Consider the following 21,806-nt stretch of genomic DNA (forward strand, 5'->3'; position numbering starts at 1 on the left):
TGTATATATAAATAAAAATATTATATATTTAGTGTTGCATGTCATAGTCATACTAAATACTAAAACAAAGATGATGTTATCTGCTGTATGGTATTTAAAATCTTGTAGTCATATAGAAGTCATACAGACAAAAGTTTCTTATCAGGATGTGGCAAGGGCTGGGGCCTCCCCAGCCAGGGCCTGTCCCACAGGTGGGAGAGCTGTGAGCAGCTCTCAGGATGGTGATGAGGCCAAGGTGGGGAATGTGAGGCTGTAGAAGGTCCAGACCCAGTGATGGTAACTGGGCTCAGGTGCAACTCCGTGGTGGCCAGGCCAGGCTGGGTGAAGATGGTCAGTGATGAGCCTGGGGCAACAGGGCTGTGGTGCTGCCACTATGGAGTTCAGGTGAGGCCTTGGGTGAGCCTCAGCCTGACTCTGGGCGAGAGCAAAGGGGACGGGAGGCCCCTCATAGGCCCTGGGTACAGCCAGAGTGGTGGGAGCTGCCCTCAGCAATGGAGAGCTGCCTTGGTGGATTTGTATCCCTCAGCAACCCCAAATTAATTTCCCTTGAGTATTGTTCTGCAATAGTTGTCAAACCCACCCCAAAGAGTTTTTATTTCATTTTCCAGCTGGTGAGACTGTTAGAATATTTTAGGCTAATTGCAATGTGGCTTTTTGTTTGTACTCTCTGTCTTTACAGCCTTCGGCACTGCTCTTAGTCTACCCAGGTAACAATCCCCTTTGGCCCTTCTGCTGAGTGGTGCCTTTAGCTGAGGCTTAGGAAATGGACACCAAATTATCATTTTTGGTATCTGTACTGCTTAGAGACAAGATTAGCTTGTGACTTTTCATGACATATACCTGACTGTGGCTTGTTTCCATGGATAATTTTGCTCTGAGTTCATCTGTATCTATTTTGTAGCTCATTTTACAATCCTGCATAATAAACACTGTTTTACTTTACATTTTACCCATCTGTTTCCATATGATGAGAATGGCGTATTCATGCTATTTGAACATCATCAGGCCTTTACAGGTGTATTTTGGGAATGGAAAAAGCAAAGTGTTTGAAGAATTTAATGTTCAAAATTACAGAGATAGGGGTCACTTCTGTGAAATCATTTGAATCCTAATTACAACATTGTCGAGAAAACAACAATCACTTCACAAATTTGAAATAGGAAACTAGTGTTATGCCCAACTCACATGATGCCCAAAATTCTGAAGGATTCACACCAATTGTTACTAGGTGGATTTAATGTACTTCTGTTTTGCTATCTTGCATAACAGAAGCAAAGTACAGTAATATAAAAAATGCCATGTTTGTATGTTTATCCTTCCGATAAACCTTCTAGTTTGTGGCTTAACTAAAGTATCTTTACATTACTGTCAATGTGCAAAATACACGTGCTCACAGATCCATAAAAATATGTGCCTGGAAGCAGAAACCATATAGTCCAACCTGTGTGGTGCTAAGCTAGTCAACCTGATTATAGCATGAGCTGTTTGTCATGCACAGAACTGTGTTGAAATAAATGTACTAGTTTAAGGCTAGAGATGCATATCTCTGCACTTTGCTGCTATCTCCACCTAGACACATCCCCTCACTAAAGGGTGGGTCAAAGACCTATAACGTGGTGTTGCATTGAACCATATATTCACATTCAGTATTCTATGTTCTGTAAAAAACCAATCCATCCACCAAATAGCTAAACATATTTCTGTTTCATTTTTGGGGTACAAAATATATCTTTGTTAATTTTTTAAATAATTCTTACTACTGCTTTTGCTAATTTACTTTATAACTCTATCACTTTAAATCAGGATTGATCCTGTTTAAGCTGATAATGACACAATTGCAAAAATTATATAATAATAACTTATATACCTGATATAAACTGATATATTCCTAAAGAAGATTCAAGCAAACCCACTATGCTGCTGTAGAATTCTAGATCAGTTTTTTAAATAAGTTCCACTTTCTTTCTTACCATGCAAATATGTATGGAAGTGTGTGCATGCACAATCCTTTATAAAGCATATACAGTAAATACACAGTGCACATATAATAATGCAATTATACTTAATGAGTTAAACACACACCTGTTTCTCAATATTTTTTTACAGGGATCTCGTAATATTGCTCTGGAGGCCTTTATGATCAAGCCATCTAGTTTCACAGGAATGACTTGCACTGCCTTCCAGAAAATACCTGCAAATTCTGACAAGTCGGTGGTGCGTGATTTGGGAAGCTGGGAAGCAAGTCACCATCCTGATCAACATTTGAATTTCAAGTGCAACACTGGCAATCTTAATGGTTCCTTGGTGAATTCTTCTACCAGGGTAAGTCAGTACCATCATGAATATGACTTACCTAATTCAGTGTGTTTTCAGTAGTACCTTTAAGAAGAATACTGCTTTGGAAAATATATATTTCCTGTGTTGCTAATATTGTAAACTGGTTATTAATTTCAACATGCAAGTGGCCTTAAACTGGTGTAGCATATTTGGTTGTGCTAATGGATAATGCAGTAATGTAATCAGGCAGAAAGCAGGATGTGAATAGAAAATAGTAAATTTCTTGTTCTTTTTATCTCAGGGTCCAGTTCTGCAAACTTTTCTGTAAGCAATCTCTTTAAAGTAATTTGGAAATATTTCTTTTAGTGAGGTGCTCTCAGGGAGTTTTACAGTTCAAGGATGTATTTTTTTAGGGAAATTACCTTTACTTCCACTAAATAATATTACATTCTCTACCTCCTGAACTTTATACAGACAGAGAGTGTTACATTGGAGTTTTTGAGAAGTAGCTGCAGAAAAACAATAATAAATAAGCCTTTTAATAGAATGTACTGTTATGATCAAATAGTGAGGTAGAACAATTCAGTGTTGATCTAGCAGGAAATGGAAATTTTCATTTGGTTGAGCATGTTATTAAATTTAAGTATTGCAGAGTTGAATTTTTGTTGTCCTTCAGCTGAATTTCATTTTACTTTTGATTCATTTTTCTGGTCCAGTCTATCAGACTGAATGTTCCCCAGTCCAGATCTTTCATTCACTTCTACATTAAAAAAATGCACAAATGTTTTCAGGCTCCTGTTGAGAAGATTCACATTGAATCTTCACATATGAAATGTTCCATAACCACATACATCATACTGTCAAAACACCAGCCAAAATGCCCAACAAAACACTGCTATACTACAGTGTGCCACAGTATATCATTAGGGTAATTTTTTTCCCCTAGACTGAGCATAGATATTCCACAAGGATATCTCTATGTGATGTACGGATTTTAAAGTTTATTCTATTTCACGTGCTCCATGCTTTTATATTTATTATACATGAGGTTTTTTATAAGCAAAATATAGTTTTTAATTTTGTCCTATACTGGTTTTCATTGTGATTTAGAATCTATCCAGATATATAATATCTATTTTTAGTAATCTGAATAACGACATTTATTCTAATTTTTACATTTAAAAAGATTTTTTTTTTATCTTCTTCATTCTTAGACATATTATCTAAGAGGTATAGAAAAGTAGCTGTTGGTATCTCTCTTATTTCAGCCACTGAGTCCTTGTTTTAAAATAAGTAAAACCATTTAGTACTAAGAAAAGATCTGGGAAGAATTGCCACTTTCTTAAATTACAGCAATATGATATATAAACCGGTATTTTCTGTGCAGGCATTAATTTGCTTGCAGGTGTGTTTAGATTGTACACTGAGTACTAGCTATGAAAAAAGCTGAATTGTCTGCCATTCAGTTGATTAGATTGGTTTAATTTCAAAATCAAAACCAGACAAGACAAACTGCCCCTCTCTTCCTTCTTCCAGAATGATCGAATCACACATTAGTATATTTATAATTCTTATTGCTATTCCTTCTCAAACAATGTCCATATGTCTAAGACATCTTCAACATTTTCAGTTTTGTATTCTATGTTCAACATATCCTTTTGTCTGCACATGCTTCTGTGGCCATTTATAACGTGGATAACTATCCTGCTCTTGCAGATCTTTCTAAACAATGAGAAAATTAACCAGTGCCAAATACTGTTCATACATGTGTGACAGATGTCAATTATTTTAGGTATACAGAAGGGTTTTTACAATTCTTGCATTTGTTTAACATACGTTTTAACATATAAAAATTAATATACATTCTGTTTTTTGAAAGAAGGAAAAATCTATTGTATCACTTTTTCTGTTTCATATGTGCTTAGAACAAACTTTAAAAAGTGTAATTACAAGCTCATTTCCTATCTTTTTTTATCATGCCCTTTGCCACTTCTCTTTTAGCAGATAAAAATCTTATTCTGCAAATAACAGCCACCTGGAAGTGTTTTCATTGTTTATGGAATTGATGTTTCAGAGACATGTATTATTTTAAAACAGTCATTTAACTGGTTCTCCTTTAATTCTGTGTTCAGTTTAGACTTCTACCTTGACTATGAAGAAGTGAAAAGAAATCTGAGTTCATTGAAAAGAATAAATGTTAGGGCAAAAGGACTGTGAAAATTACCAACTTGTATTTGATATAAAATTCTGTTCCTTCAACTCACATTTGCTATCTTGTGAAATAAGCTTCTGTTCCTGGGCAGACATGTATCATATTGATTTTATGTATGCTGCCAATGTATATCTGAGAGATAGACTGTCACTCTCTCGTCCACAATGGTTGGATAAAAGACTCTTTTCGTCTGATTTTCTGCCTCATTGCTCTTGTTACAGAAAAGTTCTCTTTGGGATTTCCCAAAGGGCATTGTAAGATTAGTTTCCTTGTTATAAACTATCAGGCTCCTCCATGTGCATTCTGCTGTTAAATAATAGTTTGTAGACTAATTAAGATAAATCTCATAACAAATACTCATTGACATCGCAACAGTTAATAACACAGTACATTAGTTGTTAGAACATATTTTAAGTAAACTTAATGGTACAAAGGTAATAATGAACAAGTAGAATACTGAGGACTAGTGAAGTTCCCATTCTGCATTGACATTTGAGTAATTATACCACAACTTTAATTTTATTACCATACTAATAATGAATTTTTTACAATTTTTAATAGAACTGTATGTAAGTTGAATATTTTCAACTAGTCTTTTCTAAATTCTTGTTCCTAATGCCTATTTTATTTTCAGAGGAAAATTGATGATGGCTAACAGAACATACTTCAACAGCCAATAAATAATTACATTTTGTTTCCCAAAACCTTTTTCACTACATGATTATTTAGCTAATGAATTGTCACCTGTATTTTCTGTTACAGAATGCATTTACAATTTCTAAATGGATAAATTTAGTAACTGTAGATGTGTATTTAAATGTTGTTGTTGTTGTTGTATTTTGTTCCCATACCCCCCCACCACACATACACACCCCGGGTTGGTTTGATTCCTGTTGGCTTATATTGGACCACAAGTAGTTTGATGATGACAAAGAGTTCACTAAAATAGATTGCTTTGATGATTAGCAGGTAATATGGCTGGATTTTTGTTGTTGTTGTTGTTGTTTGGAGTTTTTTTGTTAATGTGGGTTCTTCTCCTTTATTACAGAATTATTAAGCAACTTCCATGATTTTGGGGACTGGAGGCCTGGTTTCTGTGTGTATGGGGTTAGGAACAGTTAATCTGGAAGGAATAATGCACATATGGACAAGTAATATTTGTGTTTATGGTGCCAGTAAGCTGTTTGAATTTGATCTATCAGTAGAATCAGTTTGCTGGGTTTACAGTCCTTGTGAGATCATCCTCTGCTCTGTTAAAATGTATATTGTTGGAGGGAGAGATTTGGTGTTGGGGTAGGCAGAGAGAGGTGTTTATTTATTAAACAAACAAAACTTTACGACAAGACTTGTGATATTAGGAGAGTTTGCTGAGACACTAATTCTTCATTCTTGTCTGGCATTTTAGACTGAATGTCATGTGTTAAACTTGTAAAATAGGTTGTGGGAGTGCATGACTACTGTCCCAGTGGGCATCTCACAAAGACGTGCATAGTATTTCTTGAGCCCATCTCAATGAGAAATTGATTTTTAACTAAATGAATGTTGATATGCTGATTCATGTTCATACTGGGAACTCTTTCTGCATTATTGATTTATGTGTGGTTGGCATAATAGATAATAAATGTATCAAGAAAAGGTTGCAAATTAGTTGAACTGGTATTTAACGTAGTACATACAGACCTGAAAAGTACAGATGTGATTATAGCATAACTTCCTATTACTTATAAAAATCACATTTTCAAAATTCTGTATTTCTACATAAGAATGAATTCATTATTCTAAATTATTGTTATTGTAGTCCCAAGCTGCCAGTGAAAGAACTTACAGGTGTTATTGAGTTTCCAAATAATCAGTGAAGGAATTTACTAGTTTTAATGCCAGATTACTTTTTAATGAAGTACTTATATTCTGGTTTACAGAGAAAGTAATTCTAAATAGATATTCATTGTATGACTTTCTATACAGTCATTCCAAGTGAAGTCAATTTGCTTCACTGTCTTTTCTTAGGGAATGAACCTCACATGAAACTCTGCTTTGTTTCAGAGACAACTTCATGATGAAATGCAGCCTTTCCTTGATGAACTTGAGAAAAATAAATGGTTTTAAATGACACTTCATCCAGGCCTTGTACCACTTTCTATTGGTATCAATTAATTGCTAAATAGTAATTTAAAAAAAATATTAATCAGAAGTTAGAATTCTTCTTATGATGGCTGGAAAGATTCAGTACTTCAATAAGAGACTTGAATCTAATGTTCTTTCAAACGTTAGTGAAAAGTGTTGCATTTAGGGATATAAGCAGAACCATGAAGGGTCAGTTCAAGGCTCAGTTTAGCCTTGTTTCCTGCCTCCAGCAGTAGGCTAATAGGCTGGATGCTTTGGGAGAAAAATAGAGAAAGAAAAGGAAATGCAGTGGTACTTCTGTTTTACATCCACCTTTGTATCCTTAATGGATTTCCTCAACAACAGACTATCCAAAATATTGTTAATACAGGGAATTGCTTCCTTCTTTGGCTTCTTTGGAAAAAAAGTGATCTGACGTTTTGAGACATCTTAATGGATTAGGTCTTACAGTACCACACCTGGTTTTATTTATTCACTAAATTATATTGTATATGTTCTTAGATGTAGAAATAATTCTCTTTCTTAATGTACCATGAATGCAAATGTAAAAGCCTGAGAATAGGTGATGATTGTTTAAAAGACCATATTTGCTAACATCCTCTCTGTGTGCATGCAAATACATATTCAAACACTATCAAACTGCTGTCTGAGAGGTTTTCTGCCATTAATCCTTACACTGAAATTTTTCATACATCCTGTGTTAGTGTTTAAAAGAAAAAAAAGAAAAGGTTTCTAATTGGTTTAGATCAAAACAGGCTGGAGGCTATGAATTATATATAGACAAGATAACAGTGAACTGGATTCTTTTGCTAAATTTAAGGGCCTTCAGACCAAAAGTCTGATGAACCAGAACTGAAAAACACAATGGCTAATTCAATATGTACAGGTCATACAGTAGATGTAACAGCTGTGTAGTGTATGCTTCACTGACCAGCATATGCTGCTACTCTGAAAGAAAAAGAGTAAGCTTAGGACTTGACACTTTAAAAAAAAAAAAATCACATTTCTGTGATATTACATTACAGAAAGCCTCCTGTATTTCATGAGCTCAATTTTATCAGTGCTACATAAAGTGTCTAACAGGTTTGAAACTCTTACTAAATATAGTCTATCAGAGTATCAAAGTTGCATGTAATTATCAGACTCATTGAACTGAAGTTATTTACAGCTGTGTTGTGTTTCTTCAGCCTTTATCACTGCATTTCTGATGATAGCAGTCATCTACAGAAATGCCACAGAACATAAATGCAATATTTAAGTGATAGTGATCATTTCAATAATTACATTATTGATTTCCACATAAAATAGGATTACATATGCATTCCAAACTATTTTATTAGTAGCTCCTGTTCACCAGAAAAATGGTTTTCAGTCTCTGTGGCCTTTCAGTGTACTTGATTGATTTGGCATCCGTATTTTAATCCTTTCTTTTCAGAAATTTCGTGTCTGATTTAAGTGAAGTCTGTAGTAAGTAAATGTGTAACAGGAGTCTATATCAGAATGTATGTACTGTATTTGAAATAAAGTGCATCTTGCCCTTACCGTTTAGCTTAGTTATGTCAAATAACAAGTCAAATCACACGGTAGAATCAAGCTTCAGCATTAAGGTTTCCACCATAGTGCGGTTGCTAGAGTTTCTTTAAGGAAGGAACTTTCAAAAAGGATGAGTCACTGCCGTACCTTTTGGTACGGTGGTTCTCAGTGGTTTGTTTCTTGGGGATTCATTAAAGTGTGGAACATTGTTCTAGACATGATTGCAAACCAGCAGTGATTGTTATTGATATCACTACTGATAGCTGACTATCTGCAATAAATACTCAGAAAACCCACTACTTTACTATTTGGGCCTGATTTACCATTGTATAATCCTAATGGAGTGACTGCACCGAAAAAGGCGTCTGTATTAAGTTGGGCTAACGATCTGTGAATTCCTGGAAATATCTTACAGAATTTGTTATCACATAAAAAAAAGGCAAACATAAGGTGACTAGGGTGTTCTTCATTTCAAAAACTCTAACAGGTTAACTTTTTCTCTTAGCATTAGGCTCAAGGATGCTTTAATATATGTCAAACAAATCATCAGTGAAAGTAAGATAATTCAGAATGTATTGAGACACTATAAGCATGAGTTGATAAGTAGTTGCTTCTAATGATCTGCTCATCCTTGATAGACAGTAATGTATTTGTTCAGGCTTATGCTAGTAGTAGTTGCTTATGTAGTAAGTGGCAGTCGTGCTTTGAAAATGCTAATACCACTAGGAAGAGTAAGGTATCTAGATGAGGATTTCCTTTCCAGTATGTCTTCTGTTTTTAGGAACATGTATACAGTTGATATCAGCTACCATGTATTTGCTGATTTCACAGTATGCTTCTAAGTGTAAAATTGGTTGGCTTTATATTTCAGTCCAAATAACAGCAGGTTTCAAGAATTATTAGGATCTGAAAGTAAGATTCCTTTACAATAAAATGGGTCTTCTGTAACTGGGCTATGGGTAGGAGAATCAAAAATGAAATATATCTTCTGTGGGCAAAATGTGCAGACGTGTCATGTGAAGTTGTTACATAACCTGAAGAGTCAGGGATGTTCATTCAGCTCAGTGAACAAGTGCTGGAGTGAGGTTCACAACTGCAGGACACTAAATTAAATATCATCAGTGTAAGAAGGAAGCAGGCTACAGATTTCACATACAGCTGTACGGGTGTTTTCACACAACTATGAAGAAGAAAAAAGTGTAGGAAAACACTTTAGTGTAGCAGTTTCTAATACTAGAACTCTTTAAGAACTCTTTTTCTCATGTTGTGTCTTTAACTTTGCTAGCACATGCTCTTGTGCTGTCATGAATGCATACCATGCTGATTTGCAAAGAAATAATTGTACCAACTCCATTTTACTTAACAGTTGGAGGGTCTTGACAGAGGACAAGTATATCTCCTCTTATCTCCTCTGTAGGTTTCAATGTGTATATATTGAAGTAATGCACCAAAATTGAAATAATACATTAAAACCATGATAAAAATTAATAATTTCTGAGTCACTGAAGATATTCTTTTTAAAATAACAGTTTCTAGTGGCCCTCCTGCATTATTTCTTTATTTCCCTTTGTACTCACTTTAAGGGTTTTGTCTACATGGAGACATAGGGGAAAATTAATCTGAGTGAGTTTTGAAAGTGTTTCAGTGAAACCCTAAGTAGGCACCCTTATCCAGAATCAAAGTAGCTTTAATTCAGTTCAGCTGAAGTGAATTAATTTGGAAATTAATTCAGCTAAATTGAATTAAGGCCACTTAGTTATAAAGGAAAGTATCAACAAAAATGTCTAAGTACAGTTTATTAATTTACTTTAAATTGACTTTTAATAACTTGTTCTAACTTTTCTTGATTGTCCCTTGCACACAGTCTCGATGCATGTACTGTCTCTAGATCTTCCCTAAAATTTCCCCAAAATTTTTCTGTGGGGTGCAAAGAGGCTCATTCTATAATACTTCTGCCATGTAGAACAACTTTGTCTTTGTTTGCTTAATCAGTCTTGAAAACAGATATTTTTCTTTTCCCTCTTTCCCCATTTCACCTTATTGCATTCTGGTTGAGTGTTTTCTTCTGTTTAGCCATGCAGGAGGACTGACTGACCTCTTATTATCCCAAGAAGAAATAAGGTAGATCATTTCAACTGTGGAACTACATACTGAAAAATGCTGTACGCTTTTTATCACGACATTAGTATATCTCTGAAAAGCCATGTTACAGCTGAAATGGACATTCATGAATTCAATGCTGAGAAATTGCTGGGGAAGTTTCAGAGTCTAAATGCATGCTCAGGGTAATTTGCTTTACCATAACATCTCTGACATGTCTTTATCAACAGTTTCATACTGTTATGTAATACAAGCTTTCTTAGTAATTCTTTTGCAGTCCTTTGCACCCTTAAACAAAATAAAATTAAAATAAATTAAACCCAAAATGTATAGAAGAAATGGTTCAGGTATTTTTTATGGTCTATAAACAGGAATAAAATGAAAATACAGTAAGTATAAATTTACTGGAGTTATGTCACATAACAGGGTCATGCAGCCAACCCAGGCAAAGAACAGCATAAAATGTAATAAAAATACATATTAATTCCTCAAATTTTATCTCCGTGGAGTAACCAAGCATGTAAGTCTACAGAGCTGAATGAAAGAAAACTTATCAGTGAGGGGCCTCGGGTACATAAAATTTTCATAAAGCTGCTGAAAACACATGTCCAGATATCCAGCTGCTTTTGTCATCTTCTATCTGTTTATATTTTCCTAAGGTATTGGCTTCTAAGTACTTATTTTGTAGTACAAGCACCTTACAACCCTCAAGTGGCAAGATAAATGCATAGAGCTGATTCAGTTAGACTACTATTTGTTGGAGTAAATCCTGTTCCTTCCTGCCTAATCACAGAAAGCTTTGCTGGCTAAGTGGCTATGCTTTGTAAAGAGGCATAAATCTCATACTCTTTGAAAGAAGTGTCTGCATTTTTAGGTTCATCATATCTAACTGTATTCAAATAAACTTGTTGGAATTTGTTGTATTGCTACAGGTTATGAGATATGTAGAGTAGGAGGAGAATTAGAGTAGTGAAGCCATCAGATGTGTACCTGTTATCCAATCCATGGCAAAGTGCAGGGGCATTACAGCTGTAACTGTTTCAGTGATTATTGCTGTAGGATGGACAGGCCATCTTTCCTGACTTACTTCCCAAAGCATTAGATACAGACAAATCCATAGTAAGAAAATAATCGTACATGAAGGAGCTAAATTTGTTTTAAGACCAGTTACTTTATGAAACCCATGTGCTCTGATATCAAGTCACAATGCCATCTTCTTTCTTTTTTAAATAGTACTCCTTACAATATTTTGAAGAATTAATCTTTTTAAAAATAAACTGGTGCTATTGTTTTCTCCTTGCCTAAGAACTCCTTAGAACTTAAATCAGATCTAAAGGCTTGGCCATGAAGAATTCCCTTATTGAGTGTGCAAATCTAAAATAAAAATTACAAATTAAGATAATCAGAACAGTTTTCACCCGTTTCTCTTTCAATACTTTTTCGGTCTCTTCTATGACACTTTTATTTTACTTTCCTTTACTGTGATATTTATTATCTCATTTTTTTTAGGAATTATTTTTCCATTGATTCTGTTTTCTCTAGAGGAAGGCAATGCATAATAAACTAATCAGGTAATTTTTTTTCTTTTTCCAATAATGTACTAATGCACTGCTTATGAATTAAACTAATCTTTAGTTCTTTTAGGCTAATTTTGAATTTTTTCCTTTCTTCTCTCTTGGCAAAAGAAGCTGTCAGGCACATCTTTCCCTTCAGCTGCTTGTGATGCTTCTGCTTATGCCCTGCAGATAAGGTGACTGCCATTCTATAATAGGCACAGAACCTAATGATAAAGATGCTCCTGGTAAAGGCTGAATACACATTTCCATTTTTGCAGTGCAGAAATTTTCAAGATATTGATGGTTTATTATCATATAAAGACAGAATATCACCTATTGAGTGTTATGTGGCTCCCTTAGGCAGAGAAGTATTTGAAAGGTTTATGTTATAGGTTTTTTTCTGATATTTTTATTGTAATACAAACTGAAAGTTTGGTAAAATAATTATATTTTCAGTAATTCTCAAAACTGATCGTTGTGATTGCCCAAGGTTAAATTTTTTTAATGTGGGATTATTCAATTAAAAGATAAAAGATGACAGAAGGATAAATGTAAAACTTGCTGAATTGTTTCAGTAGGTTTTAATTGTTTGAATATTCTTCCCAAGATTCTCTGATCAAAATATAATGCAAATATAAAAAATATATTGCAAATGTAACTACACAGAATAGTAGGCGGACTGTATATGATGATTGTATTTAGTAAATTAAAAAGATGTATGTTTGCTGGGGGGGAGGGAGGAGGGGAAGGCAGTTTAGCTTTTTTCTTGTACAGAGTGTTTGCTTAGCCCACAATCAAAATAAAATAATATGTCATTGCTAGAGAAGCATTAATGAAGACTCATCTTAACGGAGCAGAGGCACTTACCTTGACAAGGGGTTATAGCTGCAGCAACAAAATAATACACGGTTGCCCCTGTGTAAATCTGCATAGGACTTTCCATGTCACCTAACCATTTCCCTGAGCTCCCCAAATAAAATAGCTGAGGAAAGGTAGGTCCGTCTAAAAAACAAATGTCACAGCTAACACCACATTTACTGAAGCTCAAAGTTTTGTTAGTTAGACACATTGGCTTCATATACTCACTGCTCTTTGCAACAACTCTCTAGTACAGAGTAACTCAGAAAACTGTAGTTAACAATGACAACTGATTGGCATGACTTATCTCTGTGTAGCTTTATCCAGGTATATCTAAAAACTTACACCTTTATGACTATTGATGGTGATGCTTACATCCCTCACTTCAGACAAGGTTTCTTACAAAGATTCTAAATTACATTTGTCACAGCAGTAATAGCAGCAGCTTATGCACCTGTACGAGAAATTGTACATGTCTAGTATAATGGGGAGAAAAGGGGAAATTGTGGTTGTTGTTGTATACCTGTAGTATTACTACTTACTCCTTATCAGGACTTCAATGGATAGAAAGTAGCATTTCCAGGTGTTTTGGGAGAATTTGAGAGGTAGGAGCCATATGCAAAGTATATTTCAGTAATAAAATAATTTAAAAAATAAATACATTATTAATGACATTAAATTATATGCAATTCACTTTAGCTTTCCTTTTTTTTTTTTTTAAATTTTAGCATAAATTTTGCTAGAGATCAATGAAATTTATTTTAAATTTAACCTTGACATCTTTCCTCAGTTCCCTTTTAGGGAAGCTCTATTCTTTTTCTTTTTACTTCGATCTTCCAATAGTTCAACCAAGATAATGGTGTCTAGACGAGAGTTTAAAACTTCACGGGTAAAATGAATTCTTTAGCTTGCACTGAAATTTTTGCAGCAAACTTGGAAAACCAGCCAAAATATTAAACCTAACTTATGTACAGCATTAACGAAGCAGTTTTCAATTCATGTGTTTAGTATTCACCTGTTTACTTGTGCATCACTGGTGGTTTTGTTATGAAAGTACTAATTATTCTTCTCCAAATTAAAGAAATTCAATGAATAATCATTAGACAGACTCCTTGGAGACCAGCTCAATAACAACTAGATAGATAATTACAAAACAACTAGATCAGATAATTGGAAAAACATGATACATAGTACACACACATTGAGCCAAAATTAGTTTTATTGTTGAGTTGCTATAGATTCTTTTTACTCAGCAAAGGTTTTTTTATTATTTAAACATGTACAATATAAACCATGAAAAAATAGCTCGGCAACTGCTCCATAAAGTTTTATAAAGCCCTAAATTAAAGTAACTACTAACATTGACATTAAATTAAGAAAAACTTGACTCATTATAGGTGAGTTTTTAATAACATGCTTCAATCCTAAATATACAAATGTGCACAGTGCATTTACTGTGCATAGTTTATTAGAAAATAACCATGAAAGCTGTCTGGAGGTGCTAACAAGAACTGACCAACAGTGTACAAGGATTCACGTAATGTACAGCTATTGAAAAACATCTGCCCAGTCATTCTGATGGTCAGATCTCCCACAGTCTCTTATTTAATCAATAGAATAGCTTTCTTCTGTGACTTTGTAATTTACTAGTCCTCCTAGGTTCTTTGATCTCTGAGTATTTCCAACAATTCAAAATAGTTGTGGTAAATTATATTAATCAGCACTTGCATATTTTTCTGCCTTTTTTTGACAAAGATCAGTTCATATCTGGCTAATAATTTTTGATTTAGTTATTCATGTGAGTCAAATATAAATATGAAAACTTTTATTTTCCTGATTACTGGTAATGTGTGTGTGGGGGGGAAATTACTCATATTGTCAACATTATAAACCACAAATTCTTTTCTTGAAAGGACTGTGATTATGGAAGATGTGCCCACTAGTGCCCACTCTTGGTTTGTCTGCATTGTTGATGTTAGCATGAAGATCAAACAATAACTCTGTGCTGGTGCTTTCTGATTTTCTTACCACTGCAAGTTGTAGAAAATAGAGGTCTGTTGTGTCATTAATCTTGTTAGAAGTGGTCTGAATTTTTCTTCTTTTTCTGAAATGTTCACTAGATCAAATTTAGGTGGAGAGGCTGAAATAAATATTTTTTATTTTACTTGGTGTGGCTGATGCATTCTGTGCTGACCTTATCAGGATCAAAGAAATTTAGTATCAGTAAGGCCAAGTGATGGGCAAAATCATGTTATAAAGTAAAATATAACCTCTCTCTGTTGCCAGAGAAATAAATCTCAAGTTTAGATACCCACAGTTTTATAAGAAGTGAGATATTTATCACTGACTTTTGTCTCTAGAAATATCTCTCTTCCTTGTCCTATTAAGAATCAATAGACTCAGGTGTGAGCAAGCCTGTTATTGTAAATTCATATACATCTATACATGCTTTAGGCCTGTCTGTTGTCAGATGGCTGTTTTCAAGACTGCTTATAGAAAATTTGTTTTCACTAACTGAAAATAAGTGTTAAAAATATTAAAATATATTTTCAGTAGTGAGCCCATAAATGATGCACCAAAAGTTTTATTTTTGAAAGGGGTGAATAATTGATATGCAAATAAAATTGAAGTGTGTTCACACAAAAAAAAAGCATTAAAGTTTATCTTGTTTTATGTAAATAATTTTCTTACTGTTGTAGTTGGCATAGGTTTGATGTAAAATATTACAAATGATAGTAAGACCTACCTATTTTTACACAGTGAACAGCTAGCGGTCTCATAGAGCAGGAAATGTTACTGTTGCCCTTTCTTCCACGTGTTCAGATTAGTTCCATGTCTTTTTGAAAACATGAAATTAGTTCACTTTTTAAGCTTTGTGGTTTACCATAATATGTAAAGAAGTTGTGAGAAACATAATGGGAAAAGAGAAGGAACCAGCAATTACTTGTCTATCTGAAGATACTGAATTCAAACTTCTGTCTTAAGTCATTGAGAAAACAATAGTTAGTCCCTTTTATCAAAATCTATTTGATGTAAAAGTTTGAAAGTACCACAAGTGATTTATAAATTTTGGGGACCATTTTTTCTAAATGTTTCTAAATGAACATGCAACTGTTTTTCTCAGTTAGCATCTTATGGCAGCATATATTTACTTCTCAGGCAAGCAGGGGAGGAGGGGAGAGGGGGAAGATACATAATTTAGTCTCCCTCTAGGAGAGGCAGACTTGTAGACATTACTAGTAACAATGAGGAACGTAGTGGCTGGAAACTCAATAAAATATATGTCTACCTACAGTCATACTAAACAGGGGAAAGCCATGAAAAAAATTTCATTTGTAGAATGATTTAGATTTTTGTTGTAGACTGTATAAACATATATACTTGCTTGTGTGAGAGACATTCTTTGTGAAAGGTCTCTTCTAGGGATTTAAATTAAATCTTATTAGTTTTATGCGATGTGGTGTCAATACTGAACCCAAGTGACCTCACTAATTCACTAGTGCTGTTGTATTCCTTTTCAGTACAGATGACTTTACTAGTAAATTTATTTTTAAAAAAACAAACCAAACCAAAACAAAAACTACAAAAAAACCCAACAGACAAACAACAAAACCAACCCAAAATAGTGAGAGAGAATAGTGAAGGATTTTGAATAAACTGCATTTGACCAACAGGAAAATTCAAGAATAAAAGTTTTTCCTAACTGGGATTTTCTGCATTTCAGCTTTTGTCAATAGAATTTCAGTCTTATTTGAAAGGCTTGGGTGTTTTGTTGGTGGTTGTTGATGTTTTTGGAAATGCCATGGATACACTTTAGCAGTTAGTTTCAGGCATTCTCTTCATTTGGTCCTTCAAATTCAGTATTACCTCTCCTACTTTCTAATTGGTCATCACATTTTTCACCAGTTGAAAATAACTGAAATAAACAGTTAGTTACTTTAATTTTGATGTTTAATGTTTACCAAAAGGGTGTAGATAATCTTTCTTGATAGTGAACCCATTTGGGCTCGTGTGCCACCCTCGTAACACTTCTTAGTCCATCATTGGGTTGAGTGTTCCAATGCTTAAGGTTTTTTTTTGACTTCTTACTCCTCTTAGGAGTAAGTGACCTACTTAGGAGTGAGTCATCAAAGGATGAGTCTGGACAATATGATCGCATAGATATCAGAATTTATTACCCTAATCTCTTCCTGGTGAATCTTATTGACAAAATAAAATACTAGTTCTAGTACTAGCTGACTTTTCTTCCACAGTTTTGTAAAACACAATTAAAGTTTTAATACACAGGTTGTTTGCTTTGCCTGTCAATACAGGGTGTAGATTGTACTAGAGAGAATTAGTTTCAGTTTGTATCATTTAGAAGCAAAACTGAGAGGATATTCTTTTTGACTGATTTTTTTATTACTGAGAATGATGTTAACCTCTGAGTTTACTGATGAGACTACATTTGCTAAAAAAGGGTGGGGTTTGGTTTTCTGGGGGTTTTTGGGGGTTTATGTTTTTGAGGTTTGGTTTGAGTTTGTTTGTTTGTTTGTTTGTTTTATAATGAGCCACTGATGCATTATCTGTCATCAGTGACCTGTCTTAGACATCTCAACTAAATTGGTCTCTTTTTTTTAATCAGGAATATTTTTCCAGTCTCCCATAATTTTCTCAGATTATAATGACTTGAAAGACATTCTGTTTGCCTGTAATTATCTGTGTTAGAAGTTAGAGGAAATTTAAGTTTTACGTTGATATGTTTCAACTGCAGAGATGTTTTTCACAACTGAAGTCCTGGAAAGTGAAATCATTTGCATAAGTAAGGAACAACAGACAAAGCCCATGGGCAAGCTCTTAGACAGTACATGCTTCCCAACACTGTCACTGAAATGTGTGAGTTTTGACCTAAAGAGAGCCCCCTAAAGACTGGAATGGTAATTCAGTTTTCATATCCGTTTAATCCGTGTTTCTTCTGACAAGAGTGTCAGTATGGTTGCCAGATCCACTTGTGATGTTTTATTTCTGTGTGGACAAATGAACAGTAAGAATGAAACACAAACACATGAGAAAACATGTAAATAATTTTGTATGGAACACTGATTGAACAGGCTAGGTGATTAAGATGTTTGACTATTACTTTTAAAGCTAGATTCAGTCTGGTAGTATAAATATAAGAATTCCTGAATATTTCCATTTCTAGCAGACAAATACTGAAAGAACCTGTCTCTTCCCATAACTTCTGCTCCCCTGTGAAGAAGGGGATATGCCAGAATAGCTACTTACACTCTAAAAGGCCCAGTCTTAACTGAAGTTATAGACTCTAAAAATAATTTGTTTTAAAGCTCAAAATGCATTGTCATACAAAATTTAAATTAATGCCACATTGTTATCAGAATATGCCTTTTCAATTAAAAAAAATCAAATTATTTTCACCTACTTCTGAAAATAAAAGTTTGGTGGGTTTTTTTTTTTTTTTTTGGTCAAAAGATAGTGGTAGCTGTCATATTTAGCAAGGAAGTTAGATTTTTATTACATTAATCTTAAATTTCCATTACATTATTAAACCTGGAAAATTTCACTGGAAGTTGACTGTCTTCTGTAGTGAGAACACGACCACGAAGTAAATAATCCTTCATACAGACATGACACTTTCTGGTTTGTTTTTTCTTTTAATCCAGGTGGAAAGTAAATAAAAGAAGGAATGTAATACACAAACTTCCCTTAGAACAATAAAGAGTTTGGGGTAATTGAAACATTGAAGATTTAAATTAATTGTAATATATTATTTCATTAAGTTCAGTAGTTACAGTGAGGGACAAGCATAGGAATTAGTTTTAATCTCCTTCGTTAGCACCCTGGTCATTAACACTTTGAATTATTTATCAAACAAATAAGTCACAAAATCCAACCAAAGAGGGAGGAAATTTTCCTCCTCCTTTAAGAAATGTAAGCCTTAATGACTGTTGTTACAAAGATAACTCATTTCAGGGACCTGAATTTGGGCATAGAGATACCAAATCTGAACATTTTGGAATGTAAGTGTTGAAAAATCTCTTAGAAAAACAGTCTTCAGGAACATGGTTTATTTTTGGTTTTTCTCTAGAAAAATGATTTTCAAGTTTCTCATCAGAAATCAGACCCTTCCAAACACTTCAGAATATCTTTGTGACTGTTGACTCCTATTTCCCAGTTTATCTGTCTGTAGTGAACTCCCTAAAGGCTGAGACCATCTGGTCCTTCAGTTTATTTAACTGCTTCTCAGTTTTTGTGAGCTTTGAATTAAAACTGTCAGGCTCAAGGTTTATAACCATAATGATTTCTCAGACATCATTAATTTTAATGTTTCCAGGATCTGTTCCATTTTGCTCTTACTCTTATCTCCCAGGGGAGTAAGAGCTTCCTTTCTTATAAGATGTGCTTTAAAAGTGGATTAAAAAGGATTGAGATAAGTGGGGAGGAATCACTGAGTTGATCCAAACCTTTATCAGAGTTATTGTAAATTCTCATATTCCATATATGAAATAGCTGTGTATGCATTTTCTTGATTTCATTTAACCTACCATTAAACATAGAAATAATTCTATTTTGCAAGCGGCCAAACCTCCTCTAATGTAGGTGGATATTATACATAGTAAGTCAGCGTGTAACAGTACATTAATTATTAACACATTACGTATGTGTTAACCAGATAGTCTCAAATACCACTGAGAGGCTAATAAGTATTATTTATCCTTGCTCTTTTTGAACTGAGAAGATGAAGCCTGTTTGATGTGAAGAGGACTGATGAGTATTTTAGGGTTCAAGTGCTTTCCAGTCAAGACTAAAGGAGAAATACTCAAGCAGAGAGGACATTATTCTTCCCTCCTATGTCTTTGGTACTAAATCCAAGACAAAGGGAGATTTTTTGGAATTCCTACTTCAGAAATTGGAAAGAAAGATGAGAATGATCATAGGTCCTAGGCATACAGGAGATATAACAAAAATGTAAGCAGATGAAAAGTCATTTATATAGTTGTTCTCATCCTTACAAAGGACATTTTTTTTTTCTGTGTACAGACACTGATTTATAAATTCTGATGTTATCTTTCACCTCTCTTCTATAGGAATTAAATATTTAGTATACATTCAGTTAAACTTGCACATCTTTTGCTCTACTGGCAGAACTAGTTGCCATTTACTATCCCAGTGAAAGAGAGTCAACTCTTAAATATGTTTTTATGGATCTTTTATGATATATATTGTATGTCAGCCTTGTTATTGGTTTAAAAAAAATCTTAATAGTTCACTAAAAATAATACTTTGGGGATCATTATCACTGCATAAAACCAGAAGTATAGTATTGATAGAGAGATGAAAGATGAAAAAATATATATTGATCATGACTTTATCATGGTTCTTTTAAATGCCCAGAGCAAGATCTTATATAGTATAGTAGATAAATCACAGAAACGTCTAGGGTTCTGTGGTGGTTTGCTTGCATTCTTGTTTTAAGATGCAGGGACCTTAACTATTATCCTTTTAGAAAGTGGGATTGTACCATGTGATAAAGTACTTAAGACAAATGCTACCGCATAATGTGAACCTTGGATCACATCATCTACTCCTCAAGTCCATATTTTTCCATTGCTGCCATCAAAGTTCCTTTGATTTCCATTGTTGTGGCCTGTATCACATGTTCACAGAATGAACAAGATTTCAGGTGAACAAGAGTCTACCAGACTTTAATAAGGCTATCTTGGTAAGGCTTTCTATACTTTTTCACATGATAGTTCTTTTTGGTGGCTCCCCCATCTCAGGTGTCCCAAGAAGCTTGAAGAAAGATATAATGCTTTGTTAAAACTTAGAAGCTCATCTAAACTGGGACAAGTATGTTTCATTTTTAAAATTGAATTATCTGCTGAAATATCAGCTCAACTGTATTTCAGACCTCAATATTAATGATTTTAGAAGTGGTTTGCCTAGAGGAGGACAGCAGACTCACAATTTTAGATACGTTCATCGGTATATAAAAGAGGAAAAATTTAAGGAATATTCAATACTTGTTTTAAGGGAATCTCTTTTTTTATTAATAAGAAGTTGAGGTAGTGTTAGGAATTTAGCAGCCCCTGTTATGTACCAGTTGGCGCTATCACAATATCCAGTCTGAGTGCTTAGGAAATCAAGCACTGATTCTATAGGTAAGATAAAGTTGGCCACCTCATTCACTCAGTAGATATGTGCTCTCCCCCATGGTGTCAGAGGTGGTGGGGACACGGGTAGTCTTTTGTGGGGGTCACCATTATCTCTTCTTTTTTCTTCTTGCTAAAAAATGGAGAGGACTAACAGTCTACAGCCACAATGCACATCATCTCAGCTGTGCCAAGTACAACTCATCTTTTGTTACAAAAGTAGAGATGGTTGTTCAGAAACCACCATAGAGCTTGGTTTTGTGACTTAGCATCACCAGAACAATCATGACCTGTATATTCCTGTCAATGCAAGGAAATTACCTTTATGTTTTACAGCAGAATGGCTGTTGTACTGTCTGAACAATAGACAACATGAAATGCTTTAAACATGAGTCTGGTATTTGAGTTGTGTTTCATCTCAGTTGTAGAAAATGGCCAGGACAGGAGCTTGAGCATAACAAGGAGCTTCTCTTTAAACTACTGTGTGTGTATGATGGGCAGATAGTTGCTGCATTTCTGTTACTGGCCAGAAGACTCTTCTCTTCTGCAGATTTCTCTCTCTACTTCTAGGTGTCCAGCAATGTTCAACACTTTCTATAACTACTAGAAAAAAGATCTGGTGCCACATCTTTTAAAAGAGAAACTTGGAGATGTCTCTGCAATTGGCATGAGATGGGTAGAACAGGAGCAATCTGTTACCATGAAGTAGAACAGATGAAACTGGGAAGGACTGCAAGGTACTCTTAGTTGCATAATATAGTTGTGGTCTTGTTAATAATCTCCCTGGTGTCTCTTTTCCCTTTTGATGAGTTTACCCCAGCTATAGAAACACAGCCATATTCATCAAACCTCTTTTTAAACTTTATTGTCGCATGAACAGATGAACTGATGCATCATTTCATCTTTAGTAATGAAGTTACTAACAAAGTAGGACTTCCCTATTTCTTGCTGACAAGTATTGCTCATTGATTTTGTAAGTAACATATTCAGATCGGA

At 34.4% G+C, this 21,806-nt stretch overlaps 1 protein-coding gene across 1 annotated transcript in view; it reads left to right on the forward strand.

The window, feature by feature from the left end:
• LOC104511287 (probable G-protein coupled receptor 125) overlaps positions 1 to 21,806 on the forward strand; it is a 183,816-nt gene that overhangs the window by 104,800 nt on the left and 57,210 nt on the right. The window contains exon 11 of the mRNA XM_010153843.1: positions 2,107 to 2,322. Within this exon, the coding sequence (XP_010152145.1) occupies positions 2,107 to 2,322 (216 nt within the window). The remainder of the gene's footprint in view (positions 1 to 2,106; positions 2,323 to 21,806) is intronic.

This window comes from Eurypyga helias, unplaced genomic scaffold, assembly GCF_000690775.1.
Source record: "Eurypyga helias isolate BGI_N326 unplaced genomic scaffold, ASM69077v1 scaffold1886, whole genome shotgun sequence".
Classification (NCBI taxonomy): domain Eukaryota; kingdom Metazoa; phylum Chordata; class Aves; order Eurypygiformes; family Eurypygidae; genus Eurypyga; species Eurypyga helias.